The following is a 27085-nucleotide window of genomic DNA, read 5'->3' on the forward strand; positions in this document are numbered from 1 at the left end:
CCCAGTAATGTCATTTGTAAGGGACGCATAAAAAGACGACCAAGCAGGATCAAGTCCGCCGCGGCATTGAATAATCCGAGGAGTTGCAAGAATTCTCTCGCTGAAATCCACGTCCTGTTGAAAACGGACTCGACGAGTTCGACGATCCGGATTACGCGAGCGCGAGGAAGCCATATCAGATTCAGATCGGTGAGAAACTCCATACCCAGATGGACAAAACAGTGGGATGGATGGAGATCAGACTTTTTCCAGTTCATGAGAAAGCCTAGATGATCTAAAAGTGCTAAAAGATCGTTTCTGCCTTTGAGCAGAATAGAACTTACCATATGTGTCTGGAGGATGTCGTCCAAGTACACTGCCGTCCCTGTAGATGAAGTCGAGCAGAACAGGGTGACAATGCAATCCATAACCTTGGTAAAAGCCCAAGGGCTGATGTTGAGGCCAAAGGGTAGGACCTGGAACTGATAAACCGCATCGCGGTAAGCGAATCAGAGAAATTTCCCTGACGCGGGGCGGATAGGGTTGTTGTTGTGATTTGGATTTTTAACATAGCTTTAACAATTTTTCAGTCATATCGCTACGATGTCTGCAATGTGGCAGTTTATAGTGATGTCTAGCACTGGGGCATCATGCCACAGACATGTAGCATGATGTCTCACCCAGTCACATTATCCTGACACCGGGCCGACCAGTCCTAACACTAACATCTTAATGCTGAGCGCCAAGGGAGGGAGCTGTTAGTACCATTTTTGTAAGTCTTTGGTATGACTCGGCTGGGGATTGAACCCACGACCTCCCGCATCCGAGGCGGATGCTCTAACCACTAGGCCACCGGAGCGGTAGGGTGGATAGGGACATGAAAATATGCGTCAGTCATATCTAAACTGACGGCATACTCGTCCCACCGAATGGAAAGACGTATTGATCTCGCCATTTCCATCTTGAATTTCAGTGGTAAAATGTATTGGTTGAAGCGACTCAGGTCGATGATCGGCCTCAACTTGCCGTTTGCCTTCTGGATAAGAAACATCCTGGAATAAAACCCTGGTGATTGCGGTTTTTTCACAATCTCCACCGCCTGTTTTTCTATGAGCGACCATATCTCCTGTTGTAGAAAGGTATCCTTCTCCAGATCGGATGGTACGTCCGTGAAGAGGGGAGAGGAGAACAGGGGAGGGGGTTAAATAAATGAAATCTGAAGCCCCTCCGAAATGACCTGGATCACCCAATCGTTCTGAGGAAAAAAGTTGGTCCAGTGGTCCTGAAATTGCAGGAGGCAGCCACCCACAGGTAGGCTGTCCGCAGGTGGTGGGGAGGGTATGTCAACTTTTAGAGTTAGGAGGCTTGAAGACGGAGAAACTTTGTTTCTTACCACCTCTGTATGGTTGCCTCCTAGCTTGATTAGACTGTCGTCTCCTGGCATTGGGTTGGGATCTATACTGCACATTTGATTGTAAGGACCCCTTGTCCCTGGTCCGCCAATCATCCCTCCGCTGTGGCAGGGGCTGATTTTTTCTAAATGCCTGCGAGGGTTGGGTGGTGAGTTGGAGGGGCAGTTCCTGAGCTGCCTGCTTCAGAACTTCAATTTTTTTTTTCCTCCAAAGAGTAAAGGCGACCCAAACGGAGTCATCCGTAAAGCCAGAGTATGATGGGGCTTGAGCGACGTGGACCGAGATATGCGTCACGTCATATCAGGTCTAAGTTGGCAGAAGCAGTCAACGCATTAGCCATGGAATGGTGAGCTGCCCTGTTAATAACTCTAGCAATCCGAGCCATCGCTTCCGAAGCGTGGTCACTGTCAAATTTTTCTGCAAATTGGAAAATGGCTAATGAAGCAAAGTCTAACTTTGAAGACATAGTGACTACGTTCCGGACTAGCTTTGACGTGGCATGGAACACATTTTTGCCCACTTTGTAAAACCATGGAGTGGACATGTGAACTGCTGCCATATTTTTGTCCAGAAGATCCGTACTGAAGGCGTCTGAATGAGTTTTGTACCAGCGACACGAGAACGTCACTGGTACTTGGCTTTCTGAAAAGAACGCCTTAGCATTCCCCGGATCACCTATTCATCCTGATAGACGATCACTGATCTCCTTAATTTTTTGCCGACTGGGGAAGGAGCCAGAAGGACGGCATCTCTTCCTCCCCATCAAGATCTACAGACGCCTTAACTTTGTAGTCTTGAGTGGTGGTAGGAGGTGGAGGGCATTCTGAAGTTGCCAACACCCTATACATTTCTTCCAATGCCGCCTTGAAGCCAAACTCAGTCCATTCCATGGTTGGATCTGTGTACGGCTGATTTGCAGGAGTTTCGTCACCCTCACTGTGTGCCGAGTCATGTTCTGGAATAGCTTGCATCTCTGGATAGAGCATACCAGGTGCCATAGATGACATGATTCCGTCATCCTTGACACTGTCACTAACTTTCCCTTGTGGATAAGCCGTGAACATATGGCCGGCTGGTTTGCCTGGCTTGTGGTTGGCCTGAATGTTGGCGATGGTCCTGCTATCACCAGTACCGGCTGCTCCAATGGCCTGGCTGGATGGGCAGATTTCTCACTAAAATCTCCGCCATAGTATTGGTATGTCACTGGCGGTACAGCTTGATGGACGGATTTATCACTAAGATCCCCGTAAATCATATTTGGTCAGACCGTTTTAGCAATAGGGTCCCCATGCTGGGACAGCTGGACGCCCAGTGACATAGAAGTTTTATAATGAAATGGATCCGATGGATCCAGTAAAAAACCCATGCGTCCTGACTTACAGGCCCGAAGACCATGCTCGGACATGCAGGGGGACTTACGCCCACTGGGCAGCCTAAAATTGGGGGAACATTCCCCCAAAGAGTCAGAGAAAGCTGTGTTAGCGAGCGAGGGAAACAAGGGTAATATCTGGCCTGATGTCAATAGCTGCGTCGTCGTTTCCTGGACCAAACGACGCATCTGTTCAAAGGTGGACTATTATACCCTGTCAACATTATTTTCCTCCATTGCCGCTGATGTTACTGTGGCTGACGGTTGCAAACAACAAACTTTAGGTGGAGGGGGGACCCCAACGTCCCCCACTCCCTTTTTCTGCCTTCTGGACTACATCAGCCCACATTTGCTCTGTCCAAGTATTAAACACGCTGCATGGTATAGATGATGTACACTTGGTACATACAATACAAGAGTCATGGTTGTCTTCTTTTGTTTTGAACTTTTTGCATTTCATGCATTTGGTTGACATTTCAACTGAAACGACACAAGAAAAGAAAACAAAGCACAAATTAGCAACTCAGCATGTTATTAATTCGCTAATACCACAACCGTTACTAACGGAGTAAGCGAAATTAGTCAGTGTCGCGTTATCTTAATTGACAACACGAGTTCAGCGATAGCATGTGTAACATGGTCTTCAGTAAATGAAATCCGTAAGGGTGACAAAGTCACTCAATTTTGAAAAAATTGTTAAAATAATGTATACAACCTGTAGAAGAATGAGTGTCCAATGCAATAAATCCAAATTTAACTTGGGATGGTCCAATTTAACGCTAAGATGGCTTGGATTGTTTGAAGGTATAATGTACGTGTTATCAGTACAAGCGAAGCTTTAAAACTAGTGACACCTGGCGGTGGCAAGGGGAGGTAAGGGGCAAGAGTTATTGCCCTTTGGTCTATGTGAGATAGACAGAAAAGACGAATTTTCGTCTTTTAGTAGGGCTGGATTCGAGAGGTAGCAGGCTTATATCCTAACGTTAATGTGATCGGGGAACGTATTTGAAGGAGAAATCTTTCTTCTTATAGTAATTAACTGCACTTTTCCAGATGCCTTCTGAGCTTCAATTTTTCCGTATTCAGCTTCTTTTGTAGGTGCTGTTCCAAACTTTTCCAAATGCAATTACCGTAATTCAGATCTTTCTTACAGAGGTCACAAAATGCCAGTCCTCTAGTGTTCTGTTTTCTTATAAACTGAAAAACTAAACTGCCATCAACATTTTGCTCCAACCATTCAAATTTCCATACATTTTGTAAACTTTTATCTAAACTTTTTGTGCCATGGACTCTCTCAACAACTTGGGATGCCATGTTTTGCATGCATGTTTCCATTACATGAAGATTCAGTGGATAAATTTAAACCTTTGATCAATCAGAATACTCTTTACAAGAGTCATGTGCTAACTAATATATGGAATGAATAATTTGCACGGGTCGTTGCGGAATGAGACTGGACAGACTGTTTTTTAAAAACCGGATTAGAGATGATTACCTACATGTATAAAAATTAATCAAATCAGCTGTGCATATACAAATACCCATTGGATGGTATATCTAACATCTTCACTTGTTTCAGTTCTTTCCAAATTGTAAGTTTTCTAATTTAGATACTACCAGTAACAAATATCACAGCTTTATTCAAAGAAAATTTGTTTCCCCACTTTTTTAACTGATGAAAAACTTCTAAATATATGCACTTTAAAATAAACAATCATGTTAATTGTATAAATTCCAATTATTTGACATATTGTTGCTCCCACTTACCTCTAGAAGATGTAGCAACTTAGTACTTGCAACCATGGATAATGTCTTCAGGTAAGGAGAAACTGACAACACAAAATAAATATATTTACTGAAATAGATTGTCGATCACTGATTATGACATGACAAAAATATTTTGTAATTGAAAATGATATATTTTTTAATAAAATATACTTGACTGTTTAGAAGAAAGAATATGAATTCTCTTTATCAGACCAAAAATGAACATTTCCAACAAGTGCAAGAATAAGATGAATTTTATCAGTAATAAAAAACATACATACATTTAACTGCAATAAAAACTGTATGGTAAATCTGAGTACATGTAAATTATTTCTATTTCAGAATGCCACATGTCCATCAGTTTCAAACATTTGGGATTACAGAGTATTAAATGACAATATTCTTAATGAGCAACTATGTACAAAAAACTATCAATAATATTTAAGTTCTAAAAGTTTATTCAAGCAAATTCTCAACCTTACCATTAACGATAATAGTTAACAAGCAATCAAACAGTGGCTGTAACCTCTGATGACCAGTGGTAATGATCTTGTGGAACACCTACAACAACAAAAACTACATACAGCTCATTTCATAAAACCAAAGTAACGCCTTATCATAATATCGCAGGAGTACAACCACTGCCTTGCAAATCCAGCCCTCCCAGGTAAATCTGTAGCTAAATGCCATCTAACTACGGCAGTCAAATTGTGTGATCTCTTTTAACAAAGGGAATGGTACCTAATTTCAGCCATATCTCAGTTACTACTGCATCAGAATGCATGCTCTCCTAGTAGGACATAACCGCAGGGAAGCACATATTGAAGTATCATCACTTTTCGTGGTTTTCGTTGTTGCCCTGAACCACAAATTTAAATCCACAACAATAAATGTGCCACGTATGATGATGCCCCCCCACCATTTTCTTACAGTGTTTCATTCCTAGAGATTAACACAGCTACAAATCAGTAAAATCATTCACAAAAAGGAAAAAAGAAATAACTGATGCAGCTGGTATGGGGAAAGAGATGATCCCTGCTTGTTGGCAGTATGACAAATGTTGCTTTTATACCGTGTGGAGTGGTCATGGGATAAGGAGTGAAACACAAACTGATGGATAGTCCTATGTGAAGATGCTGGTGTTTGAGCAGAAGATGCACTGAATTAAAGTACTGCACATGTAACATTTTGCTTCTCACAGATTGAGTTATTTTCAAAGTATATTTTTTAAAAATTTGTAAATGAATTCCAAATGCATTCATGGATAACAATAAAAGATAATGACTTGATTCTAGCTGAAACACAAATGCAACAGAAATTCATTTGAAATGTAATTCAAATGCATTCAATTGAAAATCCGTACAAATGAAATACATTACAAATGCATTTTGTGAGTACAGAAATGTTTCAAGGTCAGTATGAAATTAACATTTTTCCCCCATGAATTGCTAAAGAAAAGTTTTTGATTTCACTGTGACTTTATCAACTGGATTTGTATATTTTATCTCCTTCAATTATAATATCCTATTATAGTATATCACATGTTGCATAAAGCTACAATTCAAAATAATTTCAAGGAAAAGAGAAAGAAATACATACAATAATAAGAAAGTCTGCATGTGTCCCTGTGAATACAGGAATGTCCATGGGAACTCTGACAGAGTAGGGTTTGTTCAATCTTACACCAAAATTCCTCTCCCCACTCAGAAGTAGCAAGATGAATACACCTATGTGCATCAGACCAACCCGTGCTGAAATTTATAGAATGTTAGAATCAATGTTGTAGTATATATAAAGATAAAATTCAACACCCATTTCACAAAATATCAAATTCAACTGTGTTTGCAATTCTGAATTACAGTTTGCACACATAAGATGCTACTGTATGTGACTTAACAGGTCAAGTACCAGGTCAGAAAAACACCAACTTCATTAAATGTGAAAATATACACACATAATCCCAATAATGATTATCAATCCTGGACATTTTAACACATACAATTTCATGACTGTTATAGATGGATGTTCAAGATCATTAAGCGTCTTAAAGGATTCAGCAAGGCAATGCTGGGTCAATGTTACTTGTTCCACAGTCAAAGCTTAAATTATTGCCACCAAACAGAATGACGGGGAGGTAACTGGTAAGACTTTCTTCCCTTTGTCTACATGGTAGAGAGATGATGAAAGAGGGCACATTTGCTTTTCTTTGGCTGGATTTAAGAGGGAGTGAAGCTAATATTCAAAAGAGAATGTGATGCTTATGCTTTGCAAACAAAACAAATAATATCTCTGATCTTAATGATTTTACTGAAGATTAAAAATCTTCTTTGTGAAACAAATTTTGGTTTTTAGCAAACACTGCATTTTGTTTCATTGCAACTTTCCCTTTAGATTCAAATCAGGTGATGTTATAATTTTAAAAAAATACTTTCATCCATTCTGCAAAAGTTGTTCACATTCATCATTACCTTTCTTTACTAAGTAAGTGGCAGAAATACTGTCAACTTTCCAATGTCATCAAATTCCTTGAATGTCCTAAGAGTAGCATTTGCAAAAAGTATTACAAATAACCCTATTTTTCAAGGCCATAAGAATGATTACAAGGCTGACACAGGGACAATAATGCTAAATAAGGTCAAAGTACACTACATATACATTTTTAGCTTGAATTAATGAAGCTCATTATACTTGTTTACTTACACTGGTCTGCTCTGGCATCATTCAGAAAATACAGAATAGGAACCAAGATGTCCAGTACATCACTGCTCTTCAGCACATAGAACATGAATTTCTGCCAATCAGATCAAAAACTATTATTAACGTTCTCTCAAGAAAATGTTGAGAAGAAGAAGAAAAAAAATGCAGGTTAATACTAAAATAAATTCTTTAAAGTGATAAAAGATATAACTAATCAAGTGAATTTTTTAAAACTTTCTAATTTAAATCACTAATATGGAAAATGTTAATACAATAGCAAAGTCTCTATCAAATTTTCATCTGCTAATGTTCTTTATATGCTAAAGTTGTTGTTGTTGTTGTTGTTCTAGGCTTTAACGCCATTTTTCAGCACAAGATAGGCTATACATGGCGGCCAGTATAACTGGTGGAGGAAGAACCCTGGAAAACCCAGGGAAGAACCACCGACCCACGAGAAGCTACTGGCAGGCTTTCCCACATACCCACGCTAGCCGAGCCTTGGACTCGAACGCACGCAGACATAGGTGAGATGGCAGTGATCCGAAATGGTAAGTGCTTTAGACCACTCGGCCACTTGGGGGCCCCTAAATGCTAATGTAAATGACAATTCCAAGGTACAAATAAACCTATAACCGATCCATGAAAACTTCTGAAATTCTTCATGTACATTAATACTAGATTAAAACATTGTAAAATAAATTTCTAGCTGATTTTTAAAATCATTTGCTAGTGTGAACAAGAATGTTACAATAACAGAAATAATTTAGCTATTTACATGAGTTTTATCCACAAGAAATACTCAGTTTCAAGCAGAACATCTGAAAGAAGACTATAAGTCAGTAGCAATAACAAGGCAAAACTTTCACACATACTGCAGATGAACAACAAAACTGATCGCAGAAATGGTTTCAATAAACATTTACATTTTGATCAGTATCATTACTACAGACTCTCTCCTACCTTGTTGATGTCACACATTTTCCAGAAAAGCACAAGGAGCTCTTGGTGAAACTGGATCCTTTTGCATGACCCTGGCAAATATGTCTGCATTAGAGGATTATTCAGCAAACGTGTTATACCTTTCAGAATGAAATGAAAGTCCTGCAATATAGAGAAAAGTATTAAGCAAGCAACTTCACAACATGAGCAACTGTCCTTCTGGGTTTTCTTCTGGGATAATGTAAAAACTTAAATTTTTCTCACTGCAAATAAATTGTAAATATTTTAACTGCTCATGGTTTGATTAATTTATTGTTAACTTGAGCAGTAAAAAAAATGTATGGGATCCATGGTGTCATTTTGACTAATAACTATTACATATAAAGCAAAACATGTCTGATTCTAATTGGCTGGAAATTCTGAATCCGATGCTACACATATATTTCTTTAACCTTATATATGGGGGCTTTGATTGTTCTAATGTTCTTTTTTATGTTCATTTATCCACTTGACCTGTACCTGAAGACACAAAACAAATTCATGAGAAAAAATGGACTCTAATTATAATAAGAGTACCATCAACAACACATTATTACATCCAACTTGTGTTTAAAAGACCTCTATGAGGGTACTAATAGTGGCCATGGTTTACTAGAGATTACTGACCTATCAGTCTCCAATATTTAGTCAATGTATGTGGTCTTAACTGAACTTGCAGTGAAGAAACCATTATTTTATCAAATTTACCATGACCCTAACCTCTGACCTTTTGACCCTATAATCCCTAGTTTTTTTTATTACCTTAAGTGCAAGCCATTCAAAGTTTGGTCAAGGATCTTACTCAAGAACAAAAGTTAATTTGCAAAACCAAGTTTTCATTGATCCACAATGACCCTGACCTTTAGACCACAAAATCAATATGCCTCTTTAATATCTAAAGTGCAAGCCCTCCACAAATTTTGGTCAAGGCACATGGTCTAAAACTAAAGTTACAATGCAGAAACCATTTTCCTTCTTTCAGTCACAGTGACCTTGACTTTTGACTGCTGAATTCAATAAGTTTCTTGTTTACCCAACATTTAAATCAACAAATGTTAGTGAAGGTGTATAGTGATGGCATTTTTGTGCAAAACTTTATCTTCTTTCAGTCAAAATAACCATGATGTTGATCTTTTCACCCCAAAATGATAGACTTCTTCTATAGCCCACATGCAAGCCATTCACAAACTTTTGACCAGGTCTGTGAAGTAGAATTAATGTTGTCTGCAGAAACCAGTTTTTTCTTCTTTCAGCAATATGATATGACTTTGAGTTCAATCCATTTACAAAGTTTGATCCAGGTGTGAAATGTATAACTAAAGGTTATTGTGCAGAAACCATTTTTCATGTTTGTCACAAAGGCCATTACCTTTGGACTGCAGAATCATTATCATTCTTTCCTTCACTAAGAAAAACTTATTTGTAACATTGGTCAAAGGCATGTGCTGTGAAGCTTAAGTTGTCATGCAAAAAACAAAACATTAACAGACAGTCAGATGAATGGGGAGATAGCATAATACACTCAGCCAACTGGCAGATATATACAGATTGAAGGTTAAAGCAAAATCTATCAATAATATTACTAATAATAAAGGTAGAATTAAGAGAATGTTTGGAAAATCCTAATATTGTCTTCTCTCCATCTCTGAGTACTTTTATCAGTGCTCAAAGAATTGGTTTGGTTTCTGATTTTGAAGTTAATTTCATGCTTGTATTCAATTTCTGGACTACAGAGTCCATAGATAACTCACCTCTTCCCTGTGTATTCGGGACAGGTAATTTACAAACAGGTTATCTGGGCCACTACTCTGCAAAATGAAAGATTTTCATTTTAGACAAGAAAGGTTCAATGCTCAATTATTTTGTAATTACATATATTCTGACATTTTTTTACTCCAACACTTAACTTTCCATATGAAATCCTTGCTACTTTCTCCAGCTGACACCCACATATGGACAAAACCACCCTTCAGTTATTCACACTGAGGTCCATGTCAGCCTGAAACTGCTCACCTCTCACATGGCTGACATATGCCTAATGGCCAAATGCAAGACAGCTGGCCAAGATATCTTGATTAGAAGGATGCTCTAATTGCATATGTTATGAAAACAACTGTTTCAAGGTCTCTCTGTTTTTATATTTTTTTAAATTTCATCCATAGATGATTGCACATCATGATCATTTGTCAAATACTGAAAGTCATGCCAATACATTTTGCGACAATGTTGGTGAAATTATGTTCAGCAGTGTTTTTAGATTAAGTTTTGTATTTTAAATAATTTTGAACTTTTAGTAATGGCACCCATATCTGATGGCACAATATAATCATTTGTATAAATCTGATAGGCATTCAAGCCAAGACACACACACACACTCTCTCTCTCTCATGTGCTTTGATTCTGATAAACATTTATTTAGAAAACTTTAACTATTTTCCTATTTTATTTTAAACAGCTGCCATATTTCATGACAAAATGATGCAATTTGTAAAAGATTTTAAAGCACTTCATGCCAGAATGCTTCCTCTAAAAATTGGTCAAATTTTGTCATTTAACAGTGTTTTTATTAACAGTAAAGGCAGCCAGTTCTGAAGATGAATCCTCATCATTTGCAAAAATCCAAAACCTCTAATACCAGAGTACTTTCCTTTTAGTAATGACAGCCATATCTGTTAGCAGACCAACATCTTTTGCAGAAACTTAAAAACACTTTATGACAACACAATTTGGTCAAATGCTACTGTGCAGTTTTTCAGAAGAAGCTGTGTAAATGTTTTTCTATTTGTTCGTAATAGTGGTCACATCTGATAGCAGATTAGCAGTATCTATAAAAAAAAAATCTGAAAGCTCTCTAGGATTGGAGGCTTTGTATCAAATTTGGTACAAAAAATTATGTTGTATGGATTTTGTAAAATTGTCAAAGCATTCTGTGACTTTTAGCAATGATGGCCATTTTTGGCATGGGATCAAGCAGTTTTTTAGAAGGTGAAAATAGCAACTACTGAAGGATGGTGGACAGATTTTTATGTTTTTAGTAATGGTGGCCATATATTGCTACAGAGTGACAGTGTATTCCTTATGTCATGCAACTCACTTTTGTATATAAAAAAAATTGGCACATGAAGTAGACTTGAGATAACACCTTTCATCAGGTCATAAATTTTGACTCACATCTCCCTGTTGATCCATGGCTGTGCTACCTGCGGTGCCATCAACTGAGACATTTTGATTGGCTGTCTCATGCTCCATGGTAACACAGAGGACCTGCAGTGCTACTTCGACAAGTGGTTCCCTGGAATCTGTGAACATCAGGTGGTTGTATGGTACTCCATAGCCAATGGGGTCATAGGCGCAAACAATGTTCAGAAGAGATGTAAACAGTGGCAAGGCATGCCTGGAATGTCAATAATGCAGAAAAATACATCATAATTTTTCATAGGAACTATCTATAAATAGGAGGGAACTTTTTTAAATATTAGAAAACTGAACTGCCAGAATTGATAATTTGAAATGAAGTGAAAAAGTAAAAATATGCCTGAAATAATTAGTCAAGTTTCATACTGAAATTAATAGATGTTCAAGCGTTATCTGTCATCAGTTTTTGTACAGCTTAGTTGCACTTGTTAAGATGCATCCACACAGCAATCTTTATTAATCAAGGTAAAATAGAGTCCAAGATATTGAGGGTAACTGCTAAAAATTCAAAGGTCAGTAAAGAGTGAAATTCATGCCACACCAACCTAGTTTGGTATGGTTATTTTTTAAAAAAAATGGAATTACACACTACTTTCATGAGCATTGGTGAAATAATGTACAAAATATTTTGGGTGAAACAAATGGAAATTTAAAACTACAACATTACTGATAGTGACCTAGTTTTGTTATCATTCAAATAAAATATTTACAGGTGTTGGTAAAATAAGGTTCAATATGGAAGGTGTAATGAACAGCTGAAAATATAACAGCAAAAACTGAGTCAAAATGACATGGATAGAGTTTGGTTGAGTTATTTTTAAAAATATGTACTCATATACCAAGTTTCCTAAGTTGAAACAGAGTCTAAGATATTGATGTGGTAATGAAATATGAATTTGCTCAGGGTAACAAATAAATAAGTAAACATAATTAACTATGTGAAGAAACAATCACATGAACAAACCACTAAAATGTAACATTCCATCCCAACTTTGTTGGTGGGGGGATAAATATACAAGTTACTTTGCAGAAACTAAAGTGAGACAGGCAGACTGAAGGCTGGATGGATAAAAAAGACAATTTAATGTCCCTTCTTTTTCTATGAAAAGTGCACAAAAAACCAGTGCAATGCCATTTTGTAATTTACCTGTTTTCTGTAGATGTGAAAAAATGAATCCATTGATTAGGTTGTGCATGGGCGTCAGCTGAAAAAAATGTAAATGACAACAATAAAAATCATTCCGATAAAGGACACAAAATATCTATGATACTGATGTTGCTCTCAATAGAAAGTTGTGTTTGCTTATATGTTTTTATCACAGTCCCCAATCTAACCCTTTCACAAATTCCCTTCGGGTACTGATGGATTCAGGGTAATGTTTGCTTTATATTTTGTCTTTTCATTTCTAGTAGAAGAATCAGAGATTCTGAAATTCTGCTTGATCATGTCTGACATTTTCCAACACCTAACTCATGGGCATTTCTGGTAAAGTCCAAATATGAAGTTTTATTTATCAGGTCTCCAAACAAGCCTTGGAGTATGATAACAAAAGTTACTTGCTGTTGCTAGTATCTTTATTTGTTTTAAATTTGGGCCTAGGCTACTCATAATTTACTCTAAAAATCTGAGGTGCTTAAATACTATGACACAATATAGTTAAAACACACATGATGTGAGAGACTGGTGTAATGTCTACAAAGCAGACCCTTGAACAATTATTCAATCAAAGGATTTTTTATAAGTCCAGGAGACAAGCTACCAAACCTCTTTCATTTTATTTTTTGTGACTTCTTAGTGTTCAAACAATTGGGAAAACATAATGACCAAGCAAATGCATGGCCTAATTATAGGCATCTTATGAACTGTGTCCAACATGTCAAGCCTGCAAACAGTCATCTGATATTTGTGAGCTCATCAGTCAGACCTGGCCAGTAAATATGTCAATCTCTGATCTGAATTTGAAAGTTTCCAAGTAATGACTCAGCAACTAAATCCTTGCTTAGGTGGTAGTGGTGGCTTATTCATTCATGCCTGAAAAATCCTGTTCAACTGTCTATTCCATTCACAAAATTTAATTCAAAGACAGTGTGGCAGTAACTGCATTTTGATCTTCTGACTCCTCCCTAGGACACAATATCAAAGAGGTCTTGAGTTAAAATTGGAAACTATGTGTCACACCACCTTACATCATTGGGAAACTACTGCACTAGATTTTGTTGTTGTTGTTGTGGGGTTTAACGCCATTTTTCAGCAGACAATAGTCTATGCATGGCAGCCAGTATTAATGGTGGAGGAAGAACCCGGGAAAACCCCGGGAAGAACCACCTACCCACAAGAAGCTACTGGCAAGCTTTCTCACATACCCACATTGGCCGAATCCTAGACTTGAACCCATGCAGACAGAGGTGAGATGGCAGTGATCCTTAAGACCACTTGGCCACTCGGTTCCCCCCTAGATTTTGTAAATGTCTATCTATAACTGTAGCAGGCAGTGTGATTGACTGATAGATGGATGGTGGCAATCACAGTATTCCTGAAAATATTTGGAAAAGTGTGAGATATAAAAGTTCTTTAATGAATTTCAGAACTATCCAAATGACCTTACAAATACTGCCATATATGACATCTCTTAATATTAAACTAGTTTCAGCACAACTAACAAAGGTCTGCACATTTATTACTTCTTCAGCTTCTACAACTACAAGTTTCTTATATTATTAATTACAGCAGCATTGTTACTTCCATGAATTAGTGTTTATACCATGTCATAAGTAAGGTACTTTGAAACTACCAAGTGAGTAGTAACACAGCCCAGTGACCTCTTCGATATTCACTACCAGAGGAGGCTGAGAAGAGCACAACAGAGTTTCATCAATTACAGACACTGTGGAGAGGAGCATATTAGCACAGAATACCAGTTATTCATTGGAGTGATGTTGGCAGAGACAGACATGCTGATAATGTCAATTAAAAGTTAACAGAATTTACAAATATATTAGCTGTTAATGTAAATGATTTAAAATTCTGAGATTACTTTACATGCTACCTGTCCATCAGAATTAGAATGCTGTTACTTGATTTTGTCATATCAACATAACTGATTTGTTTCTAGCAGTCCGTTGAGAAAGTTTCACTATTTAGTAGCGCAAACAAATGATTCATTTAGTACTAGATGTTAGGCTAGGGGATTAACTGTACTGCTTTCAAAGAAAATGTGAATGCTCAGCTCAGGATTTAGAGTCACCAGAAACTTAATAATTACATGCATTTCATGATTTTCCATCTTTAAAAATTAAATATCTACACCAGAAGAATGAGGTTGGTAACACTTAATTTTAGAAGCTAAATGCAGGCCTAACTTATAAATGTAGAGCACCACTGAAAAACAATGTAAACAGCTATTACAAAATATAACCATGCAAAATGGTACATTTAAAAATGATTCCACAATCCATCATTAACTGCCTCCAATGATGAAAAAATTTTCTTCAAGAGAAATATATTGAATATTAAACATGTTGAGCTTAAAAGTCTACCATTTACTACTCTTAGTGAAAGCTAGAGATTCTGAATATTTTTATAACAGTTTCTATTTTCCACAATACCACAACTTTCACAACTGCAGGACATTTACATATCAATATGCCAACATGTTAACTTTCAGTAGCTTTTTCTCAGCATTCTTTCTCCAATCACCTTTAGATTTGTTAAATTACTCTGCAGAGCTCATAATTTTTCTGTCTGAACTTGAATTCTAAGGTCCAAAGCCAACACTACAGTAACATATGTTGATGACAGTAATTTTCAAGCACTTGAGAGCTACAACAGCCAACAATCTATAAAATACCATCACTTGTATGTAAATGTTTTCAATGTTAAAGGTTTCCTGCCTCCATAGAGAAAGAAGCAAAATGATTAAGAACACTACTTAATAAACTTTATTCCAATTAACATGGTGTATTTTCTCCTCAGAAATTTATGAAGGCCATGTCCCATCATGTAAAGTAATACAATATGGCATTTCAAAGGTATTGAAATAATTACCTATGAAATGTAATTTATCTAAAGGGAAAAAACAAATCAATAATGGAACAAAGATACCCCACTACAGTACTTTGAAAACTTATCTAAACACTAAAAAACACAACATTTAACCACAGTAACTGAAACATGAAGTACAGTTCACAGTAACCCACTTTAAAGATGAGGAAAAGAAATAATAACAACAGATCGTCTATACTATTTATCTCTAGCAGCCACTGTAAACATTATCATGCAGAAAATAAATTCAGACTAAAGTGATCTTGAAAACAAAACAAGAGTCCCCTTAAAACAAGTTGTTTTTGCAAGTTTTATCTCCTTACATTTTAACTTTTAATCTTTTTCAAATTTGTACATGTTAACTTTTTAATGTTTTTACAATTTAACATTTTAATCAGCACTACAGAGTCAATGTTGTGCTGATATACCATTAAAACTATTGATCTACTTACCAACATACCATTCACATTCCTACTGACATACCTATCCACTAACCTACCTACCTAATGTGACATCACATAAAAGACATAAAAACAATTAAAAATGAACATTCTTTCCAAAAATATCAAAGAAAAGGTACTTTAATGAGTTGATAAAATGCTGAGATTACTGTTGCATCTGTATTAACTCTTGTTTCTTAAAATCTGCTTGCAATCCTATATCACTGTCTGCAAGAAGAAGCCAAATTTTAACAGGTGAAAATCACTGCATTTCAATAATCTTAGAGTGACAGTCAGTAGAACAAGCACAGTTCATGGATCATTAATTACCTTGATCAGCCACTACAGTTTAGGTCTCACACGAATAACATGCATTCCAATAATCCAATTCCAATACTCATTCACATTTACAATACACATCTGACCAACTGGGGGTAACCTATCACAATATACATTGTATAGTTAATAACACTGGAACTTTATTGCTGAATAAACATTTCTCTTTATTACCACTTCCAACTGCACTGGTCAAAAATATATATTTAAAGGAAGAATCTATGTAGTCATAAGCACAAATACTTAACCCATGTTAGTAAAACATAAAAAGTACATCACATTTCACCTTCTTTGGCTGTAAAGATGTAGATCTAGAAGAGATGCATCCAATAATCAAGTTCAAATCGGAACATAAGCAGAATCCAAGTAAATAAACAAAACAAATTTAAATAAAGTCAATGAATCCTAAAATACTGGTCATAGAGACTTCGTTTTGCAGTAAGGATGCAGAATTTATCCAGATGCATTTATACACAAAGCTTGAAAATTCGAGGTAAGATAGCATGCATAAAGCATACCAAAATATCAGGTGGTCATGAGCTGAAAGCAAACACTTAATTAAACCAGAAATTATGAAATTAAGGTCATGAATTTCATGATTCCAGCCAGCATGAATAGCGCTTTCAAAAATGAACATCAAACAAAATTGAACCCAAGTCAGTAAAATACAAAATATGAACCATAATGAACAAGAACTGATATAATATAATAGCGGTTCTCATCCATATATTTCACCACCAAGATTTTATGATTCTAGATAACACAGTATTGGCATGCCAAAATGTACTAAGCTGACAAAAGCTAAATGCAGAAACTTCTGTTGGTAAATTGTGAAATGAAGGTCACAGTAACATTAATTTATTTAGCTGTGGTACAAGAGTGATGTATGCAATCATGTGGTTTAACAATTCAAGCATGAACAATAAAAACACAACATTTAACCACACTAACTGAAACATGAAGTATAGTTCACAGTAACCCACTTTAAAGATGAGGGTATAGTACTCATCAAGATGCAATCCCTCACCAAGTTTCATTATTTTAGGTATAACAGTATTATTCTGGAGGTAAAAAAACTATTTGGTCATGAGCAAAACAAAAAAAGCTTAACATAATCCAGAAAAATGTGAAATAGAAGTCATAGCGATCTTTTCTTTTTGGTGAGGTATTCATAGATACAGCTGGACGATTCTTATATGAGCAGTGCCCATATCAGCATGGAAAATGAAACTATTGTTGATGGGGGTGTAACATGAATAAAGATGCATGCAAGAACTAGTTCCATGATTCCATGTTCAATAGTATTTATGGAGAGTGCCAAACCCATCTGGTCATGAGCTAAACACCAAAACTTTACCAAAGGCAGTAAAATACGAAATTTAGGTTGCAGGGAAGAGTGTGGTACTAGCAGAGAAATTTTGATTCATCTAGGTTAGATCATTCTTGCATGAACATAGATTAAGAAATAAAACATGAAATTCAATCAAAGTCACTGAAGCATGAATTATGGGTCATTGTCAGCTACTTCTGCAATGTGGATGAGCACTAATGAAGATGCATCACCTCAACAAGTTTACTAAATATAACAGTATACATACATGGTGCAGGTTGATCTATGCCAGTAAAATGTGAAATGTAGGTCATCACGACTTTCTTTTATTGCAGAGATGTGGTACTAGCAGAGATAAATACAATCATCTAGTTTAATGATTCTTGCATGAAGAGGAATAGAGAAATAAACATAACACAATATATATAAGAAAAGTCAGTGAAGCGTGAAATATGGATCACAAGAACATAATTTGTAAAGAGAGTTTAACTCCTAAATTTACATCCCCTCGCTAAGTGTCATTCTTCATAGTATTTATAAGTGTCAAAACAAAAACATGGGCTAATGCAATAATGGTACAAGTGGGCATGATATCACCCTGTTTGGCCATCTCTCGAAGCAGGCTTTTGTAGTGCTGTATGAATACATCCTATGTAAACTATCTCCCAAACTTTATATCAAGTTGATTTTACTTACTTTTATTTGAGGTCTTAATGATACAGGCACAAATTCCAAGTCTGATCTAAACAGGGTCATAAATATAACCACTGGAGTGATAACAAGGTTTACTAACCAGATGCAAGATCACATAATTAATATTTATGGCTCTAGTTCATTGTCAAACTTGCCCAAGATTCTGATGATATAAACCCCATATTCCAAGTCTGATTGAAATGAGATCAGAAATATGGACTCCCAAGTGGTAGCATGCATTTGTTGACTGCCTAATGAACGATGAAAAAGGAGCAACACAATATGGACACATAGCCATGCTGCTCCATGCCATACTATAAATTAATGCCTAGGATCTAGAAGATCTAGAGATTTATCATGACTGCATATACTTTCATTTGTGTGTTACCAATGCTGGGGTAGTGGTAAGCTAAACCTTGTCTCTGATTTCCTATGGAGTATAAGGGCTGATCTGGAGTAACATATTTTTTATGGAGAAAGTACACCGTATTTAAAAATTGTATGCATGGTCTAGATGAAATTTGCCCTCTGATAATGGTACTTTATTTTGGAAAAGCTGTTACAGTACCTGAGCAAAAAACATGAATAAAAATTCAGTAAGCTCACCAACTGGGGGGAGGTACATCGTCTCAGAAAAACATGTCGTCAACAATTTGAGGATCTCTGTCCTGTGCAAATCATGACCGACATTGTGTGGTGGTGAATGGGCAAAACCCACACCTGCCTCCCATATGTATTCACAGCTGTCTATTGAGCCCATGTCTTCAGGATTATCCTACAAGTAATGTAAAACAGTTAATGACTAAAGTGTGCTAAAACCACTTGATAAAAGATACAAAAAGAAAAAAGACTGAACAATACAGTTACATGAAAACACTGCCTTTACCTCGAACATTTTAAACAAGCAATATACATCTACATTTTTTAATTTTTTGTATAAAATGATATATTCTTGTATTCATCTTTCACTAGAGTAGCAATCATGGAGTCTTTCAATTTAAAAAAAATGCAAGTTGTTCTTTTTCACAGATTATTCAGTTAAATTTGTTATATCTGTACTTTCTAGAGAAGTTTAAACAGATCATATGTTATTGTTTTATTTCTACAACAAAGAAAAATCTGCCAGATTAATGCAACTCCTTCAAAGACTATCACTTCATTTCTACATCAGATTTTAAAAGTCATTTTAGTCTTTTTTTTTCATCTTTAAAAACATTCCTAAACATAATTTCCTTAATAGGAAACAATAAATACAAAGAAATCAACAATGGTGATATACCTCTACTGAGAAACTTTATTGTATTATTTGTATCTCTGAATAAGGTACATTTACTCAACAATACTGAAAAGAACAGCTGCTTCTAAACCAAATGTTTTAGCCATGTAATATTGAAATATCTGAGGAAACAATTTCTGAATGTGCTGTTACAAACTTTTTCATTATATGGACTAAAATCATCAAGAAATGAAAGCCTGGGTCTTAAAACTTTGTAAATGCAATCCCAATAAAAGAATAGATATGTGTAGTACTGTCTAAACTTTTTATATCACAGATGTATTCTCTCTCACTCATTCTTTTTCTCAAATTCAGGCAAATGGGTGCATATACGAGCGAATAGGGGAGCTTTCATTGCATGGCAATATGTAACTAGCAGTTAAAAAGAATTTTTTTTTGCTTTTGTTATGTAGCTTGCAAATGTTCCGTTCAAAGCAGATGCCCCGAAAACATATTCAAGAAAGCAAAAGCCCCATTATAAATTCAGTAACTGAAATCATTCCTGCAGCATTAAACATACTTACTTTCTCTCCACTCCTCTGAAGAAAATGGCATATTTTATTCATGTACAACATATATTCTTGACATAGTATGAAAGACCAGACCTGTTTTAACAAATATTCACTGACACAAGAAAATTATATTCTTTAAACTTAAGGGCCACATGAAAAAATCATCAGTGTATGTCAATTATTTTATTTTCATCCTTTGTTTAATCTTTTATTTTTCATCTGAATATACATTTAGAAAAGTGATTTAAATTCTTTGCAAGAAAAACCTATGAGCAGTTACTTGTTCTAACTTTCAAGAAAGTGAAGAATTAATTAACAGTACTACTTATCTGAAATGTGGCTATGATTGATGATATACATGAAAGTTTGCTCTCTGCAATATTTTATTGTTACCAACTTCACTGATCCAATATAGAGACACTTTATTTTGCCATAATCGAATGTTTATTTCAAACAAAATAATCTGTAATGAGAGCCTGAAAAGTAACAACATTTGTCACAGAACATTAAATTGAAAAAAGCTACCATACAGTATATCCCTAATTACAAGTAGAGTCCAACTACAAATAACAGACCCTGATCTTCTGCCTATTATTACATTTGCAGATCCCATTCCAAGCTATGTTGTTTGTTCTACTGATCTCTCCTAACAAACTGCACACACCTAGATCTGCAGGCACATTATGTGACAGGAGATCTATATCTAAACTGTCTGCAGTTGAACTCAACTTATAAGCTAGTATATATGGTACTCATTAAGCATGTTCTACATTATGTCAATCTAATGATAAGTAAAATAAAATTATAGCCTAAAGAAAAAGACATGTAATAATTTTACATAAAAATGACTCACTGGTCCTGACTTTCTGCTAGATGCAACTGTAAAATCTGGACAGAACAGCAAGTCCTGAAATGAAAATAAAAGAATTACCAAAATGTTTTAGTAAGCACAAGTGCTTCATACTTACTAGGTAGTTATTTAGTACATATATAATGATGTACATGCTTGGAAATGATACAGACCATGAAGCACGGTTCACTGTCAATGATGCAATTATGGTGAAAGAACATTTCTTTTCTAATACAGAGTTTCCAAATTTGCCTTCCTTGGATAAATTTCCTAGCAACATCTTAGCATTTTTCATCACAAAAGTAAGCACAACTGTCTGCATTACAAGTCTTAAGTGGCTTGTAGCTGTCCTGTAATCATTGTGATAACTGTTCATAATTCATCTGAAACCTAAATTGTAACTTTATTATTTATTTAAAAAACACAAAGGGACAGTTGCTACTGTATCCTATTAATAGAAGAAGAGAGAAGGCTGCTAACAATTTTAGTTTTCCATAAATGAGAACATGCAAATACTATATTTTTGTAAAAACTGAATAAATATCCTTTTAATTTGGTATACCAACATGTCTACCATCATAAAATATAAACTCTGTAGAATTCTGTGTTGCTTGTTTTGCCAAGGCATATTCAGCAATGTTGCTGGAGCATGAAAATAAGCACACTGTAACATCCTTTTGTTTGTGCCTTCAATGATGAATATAAACTATCAAGCTTCATGACTGTACATACAACACGCATGAGAAAATAAGCTAAATGTACAACCACAGATGTCTATACTATCAATGATGAGATAAAAAGTGACATATCTAGCTTATCATTTGTAGGTAAGACAAAATTTGTCTCAAATCTGTGTAGTATATGTGTGCACAACTGCCTTTCAATTAGTGAAAGAACAAACACTGAAAAGGTGCATAAGAAAATTAATCTGACATTGTTTAGCAATTTTTAAAATAGCTAATCAAAGCCAAGAATTAAAAAGTAGTGTATATAAATAAAAATGTGATTTTCATAATAACATAGAGAAGAAAGACTACTGACATAATGTGGATTCCATCACTTGTAAAATACATACTATTAAAATGCAACTGTCAGATAAGAGACATAACTGTATATTTCAAATACCATAGTTATTCTAATAGACACCCTGGGAGCAGTGCTATTTCCAAACAGGGAGGACTGAATACTGTACATCACTGTTTGACTTAAAACATTTGTAAATTAAGTTGTTTTGCTTTTTCTAACAGTCACTGGATTATTCATGTTCTGTTTTAATTATCTGGACATATCATAATGGATATATATATATGGCTCTATAAGCCTCGATAAGGAAGGAATTTCTTTTTCTGTGGAAAAATAGATGTAGGCATTTATTCGAGGCAGGCTTCTATTAGAATAACTAAGGTACTCTTGTTATAAACAACATCCAAGGGCAGCATATTCTCTACATTTTTCTCCTTCACATTGGATTTTCACAACTGCGTCTCTCAAGCAGATCTTGAATGATGCAAAGACTATAAGAAAAGCAAAACTGCATGCTATATTTCAGAGAAAAAAAGATCACTATTGAACAGAAAAGGTACAATCAAGCCTCGTCTAGCAACTACCTGCATAGGGTAAACACCATCCAATAGCAGTCATGATTTTTCTACCACCTCAAAAGTTCTTACACACGTTTCCTGCATATAGCAATCACCTGCTCTATGAGACAAGTGACTGCTACTTGTCAACACTGTAGACCCTGGCACATCACAGCTGTGATTATTAGGTGATTGTCAGCTTAATCCATTATCCAACTTAATCACTTTCATTGCAAAGGACATATTCTCACCTGGTACAAGATTTGTTTTTTTCTGCTTCTCTCTATCCATCCATCTCTCTATGCTTCACTACTTCTTTCCAACTTACATGACACTTATCTGAGTATAAAGAACATCTATCAATAAAGATCACTCAAGTATGACCTCCTGAGCAGTTGCTATGCACAGGTTTTAACTCCCTCTTTCTCAAACATTCTTGTGGGTCGGTGGTTTTTCCCCGGTTCTTCCTCCACCATTAATACTGGCCGACATGCATAGCCTATCGTGTGCTGAAAAATGGTGTTAAACCCCACAACAACTCTCTCTCAAACACACATCAAATTAACCAGAAAAGAGGCATGATAACAAATGTCTCAACCTACCCCTACGGCATTCAACAAAGACTGTGCCAATGGTGGGCTTTCATCCTGAAAGAGAAAAGTTCATGAGATACTTATTAAGATATATCAAAGAAGAAGTTACCATTGATATGGCCATTGTACACCATAGTCCAAAGGCTGTAAAATGAATGAATTATGTAAGTATACTAAGTTAATTCTGCATAATTACTCAAGTAAAGCATGGGCAAAATTTTACTTATAATTAATATCAGCTATAATCTTAATAATATCAAGCTTTAGGCTAATTTGAAAGTGGTAAAAAACAGTCTAAATGCTTGAGTGCATACAAGGCATTACAATCAAAGACCATAAATCTTTAAGATGTGGTCAAAATTTGGTCATCATCAAACTTATTTGACACCAGATGAGGGGAAGCTTCATAGCAAATTTAGGCAAATTCTGTTGTAATCAAACAAACAGGTCCCAAGTGGGTCTGAGATCACTTAGCTGTATCTACCCAAAAACTAAATGCAAGTGGAGTTTTAAAAATTTGGGTCTGCATGATACTTTGTTAAAATTTCTCTTATGATGTTGATTCTGTATCTTATAAAAACGAATGTTTCAAAGTTTCTCTAATATTTTTGTATCTCATACTTGACTGCATCAGCATCATTTGTGAAGACTGAATGGCATCAATATCAGGATACTTTAGGTCAAAATCTGTTCAGTATTTGTTTCACATAAAGCTCAGCTGTCCATATTTTTCTGTATTTAGTAATGGTAGATATATTTGATGCAAGAATTGCATCTTTTGTTACATTCTGAAAGGTGTTCAAACACTTTCTGACAAATTTAGTCAAGTTCTGTTCAGCATATATTGAAGATGTTACTTACATTATATTTTTAGTAACAGCAGCCATATTTGTATCAACTTTAAAGGTCTTGATACTAAGATGATTTCTGTTACATTTATTTAAAATCTGTTCAGCAGGTTTGGCAAAAAAGGCATTGAAAAGTTCTTCTATATTTAGTAATAAGGACATATTTTGGTAGCAGATCAACATCATTTGTATAAACCTGAAATTAATTGATGCCAGGATACTATGTTTCAAGTTTCGATGAAATTGGTCTGGCAGAATTTGAAAAGAAATTGAAAATAGCAACGGATGATGGATACATGTACCAGAGTAAGGGACATGCCAAAACTCACTTGGTCTTACTGCAGGGTGAACTAACAAGAGCCCCAAGTGGACTTAATACAGTTCATCTGGGTGTTAACATGTCATCTTGTGAATGCAAATTCAAAAACCTATTTGAAACTGTTGAGAGGAAAGAATGCCTTGGATATAATGTTTGCTGCCACATACTGTCCATCAATGTTGGTGTGATTTATCTTCTTTGCTGGACCATATAGACAGAAGCACTTTCTCTGGATAAAAAGGATAACTCAGTTATATAATGGACTTTGTACCCTCACTTGCTCCCGCTAATGTATTTGTTGCAGAGATGGCTAAGATCTATCACTGGTCTAAGTTTGTAATTGGTTTTTGACACCAGCCAGAGATCTCGGAAACGCTTAATTACGTGTATTTGGACGCCAATTTTTGATCTGGGACGCAGAAAATCAGTGAGGCGGGAGTCCTGCGTACGCATGTAATAGGTGTGTGGCAAAATTCAAAGACTTGCCAGTCCTGCTTCAGCTACCTGCTTTGTGGGAAAACGTGTTGATCAATTAGCTGTGCTGATATTTACAATGACAGAATTCAGTGACTGAAAGACCCCTTGATGTACATACATGTTGCCATTATAAGAGTACATCAAAAAGAACATGATGCAATAGCTGGGCGGCCAGTTCAAAGGCTTTGACTGGCGGCCGGGTGGGAAAATGTACTGATATTTACAGTGATTAAATTTAGAGTCAGAAAGACCCAGAGATGTACATGTGGTCATCTATAAAAGTAAAAAACTTTAGCTTTTGTTATTGTGTTCATTTCCGAATGTATCGGAATAAGTAGTACACGAGAATCAAGACATGTTGAGACTTAGACAAAATGCCATTCGTAATTTGGATAAGTATTTTGGGGTTAAACGACAAACTTAACGAAGATTGTAACGAGATTCAGAAGAGTGCTAAAGCTGCTAGAATTGATAGTTCTGATAGGACAGTAGCTAAGTGTAAGAAAGTGTGTGATGCCTAGCTTAGTGTTTGGAATAAATCCTTACTTGGATTGACAAAATTCAGTATCACTCTGATGGATGAACAAGAGCAATTTAAGAGGGACATTGACTGACCATACTTTCTTTTTAAATGCCCCTCGCCTTAGCCCGATTAGTTCTAGTGTTTTTAGCGAAATGTATTCGTCAATAGATCAGTAGCTAGGCCAAGTTTTGATATCAATTACGTTGACAAACAAACTCCTGCCCATTCACAAGCATATGCTTTGATAGCTGATTGACCATTAACCCTTTTTCAAGTAAGGTAGCAACTATCAATTTCCTGCATGATATCATTTGATGATAAAACATACAAACATGTTTTTTAAGATCAGAATCGGTGATCTGGATATATATTAACTGCCTATTGTACACTATTTCGTCATAAAATTAGTTTGAAACTGTAAGTGAACCAGTAGGCCTAACGGGAAATAATGGCGGATTTCCTAAGTCCGGGATGTACCAGTTTATTAGATTGGCTGTTTTCGTACATCATCGGGCAAATATTTTCAGAAAAATATACAAATCATTGAAAGCAAAACCAAGGTATTATTTTATTAAAGATTTAACTTTAAACTGCAAATTATGTAGGTCAGAAACTTAGAGGACAATGCTATGTTGTGGAATTCGCAAGATGCGCTTTAAGGTCTAAGCTGTTTTCCGACTTGACACGTATTTTCACAAATACGAGAAAAAAACGCAAATCGGTTACTATTTAACCGTTGCCTAAAATTACTACAAGGATGTAGACAAATAAATAAACCATAAATTTGCAATCCTGTCAATGGACTGTTGTAATGAAGCTATATTAAAGTGAGTGATTACATTAAAGAAACCTCTCCATCTAAAATTAAATGCACTCATGTCTGTGTTGATTCTGTAGGAAAGAAGGGACTGCAACTTTTGATGGTGGGACTCCTATTTTTACCAATCTGGGAGTCCTGTACTCCTTGTTTTAAAATCCTAGCGAGATCTCTGCCAGCAAAAGCCTTGAATACAACTCCAATGAGCCTGCACATACATGTTTGGGGAGCAGAGAATCTCCTTTGGTACAATGTCCATCTTCCCAGGATCTGCAGGAATCTCCATCATGGAATGGGAACACACGAGCGGAGAGATTGGATAAACAAAATTCAAACCCCATCCAACAATAACATTGATTAGTTATTTGTTTTACACACAAAAAACTGATCCAATATTGACAAATATGCAGAAGTCTGGTGGCTACAGATCGATTTAAGGCAGATAGTTGAGGTGACAAGTCCAAAGCAGTTGTTTGGAGCCATGGGAAAGAGAAACTTGGTTTCCTTTCCCTTTATCATACTGCCTCCAAGACTGAGGAGTCGGTTGCTGTCTGGAATTGCATTCTAGTCAAGACTGTCACTGTTGAGCAGGTTTCAGCCAGTGTATACCACAGGGGTAAAAGACTGAGTCAAAAATTGCCTTGGTATCAAAACTGGGGTCAAATGACAAATTAGAGGGTCTATGAAACATAAACAAGGGTAAAGGAAAACGCTATTTTAGTCATCAATCCCTCTGGTCAGAATCATTTCTCACTTGTAGCTGAGACTGATGTGGGCAAAAAAGCTGGAGTGGGTAAGGAGTGCTAGTAGGCCAGTTCTTGCACGACCTGCTTCCATATATCCTCTATAACATGCATGTGCAACCTATGGCTCACAACCTGGTTTTATCTATTTATTTACATCATAGGTTGTGGCTTAAAATAATATTGCTTAATTGGCCCATAACCTGGAGGAAGTTGCATATACCTGCTCTATCTGACCATTAAACAGAACTGACAAACCAATAGTCGAAAAGCATTGGACCAAAGAGAGATGCAGCTACAGTGGCAACA

The 27085-nt window shown here is 36.0% G+C and overlaps 1 protein-coding gene across 2 annotated transcripts in view; it reads right to left on the reverse strand.

Annotated features, from left to right (window-relative positions):
- LOC149803015 (protein HID1-like) overlaps window positions 1-27085 on the reverse strand; it is a 76940-nt gene that overhangs the window by 42382 nt on the left and 7473 nt on the right. Inside the window, exons 4-15 of one of the 2 annotated variants that reach the window (XM_089952569.1) lie at window positions 23059-23103; window positions 20880-20933; window positions 20039-20053; window positions 18845-19013; window positions 12545-12602; window positions 11374-11596; window positions 9954-10010; window positions 8185-8325; window positions 7228-7318; window positions 6127-6278; window positions 5010-5088; window positions 4528-4589 (exon numbers count right to left, since the gene is read on the reverse strand). In XM_089952569.1, the coding sequence (XP_089808695.1) occupies window positions 4528-4589; window positions 5010-5088; window positions 6127-6278; window positions 7228-7318; window positions 8185-8325; window positions 9954-10010; window positions 11374-11596; window positions 12545-12602; window positions 18845-19013; window positions 20039-20053; window positions 20880-20933; window positions 23059-23103 (1146 nt within the window). The remainder of the gene's footprint in view (window positions 1-4527; window positions 4590-5009; window positions 5089-6126; window positions 6279-7227; window positions 7319-8184; window positions 8326-9953; window positions 10011-11373; window positions 11597-12544; window positions 12603-18844; window positions 19014-20038; window positions 20054-20879; window positions 20934-23058; window positions 23104-27085) is intronic. The other variant, XM_089952570.1, reaches the window with a different exon arrangement.

The sequence above is a fragment of the Sinohyriopsis cumingii genome, chromosome 3 (genome assembly GCF_028554795.1).
Source record: "Sinohyriopsis cumingii isolate HCF-2022 chromosome 3, ASM2855479v2, whole genome shotgun sequence".
In the NCBI taxonomy this organism is placed as follows: Eukaryota; Metazoa; Mollusca; class Bivalvia; order Unionida; family Unionidae; genus Sinohyriopsis; species Sinohyriopsis cumingii.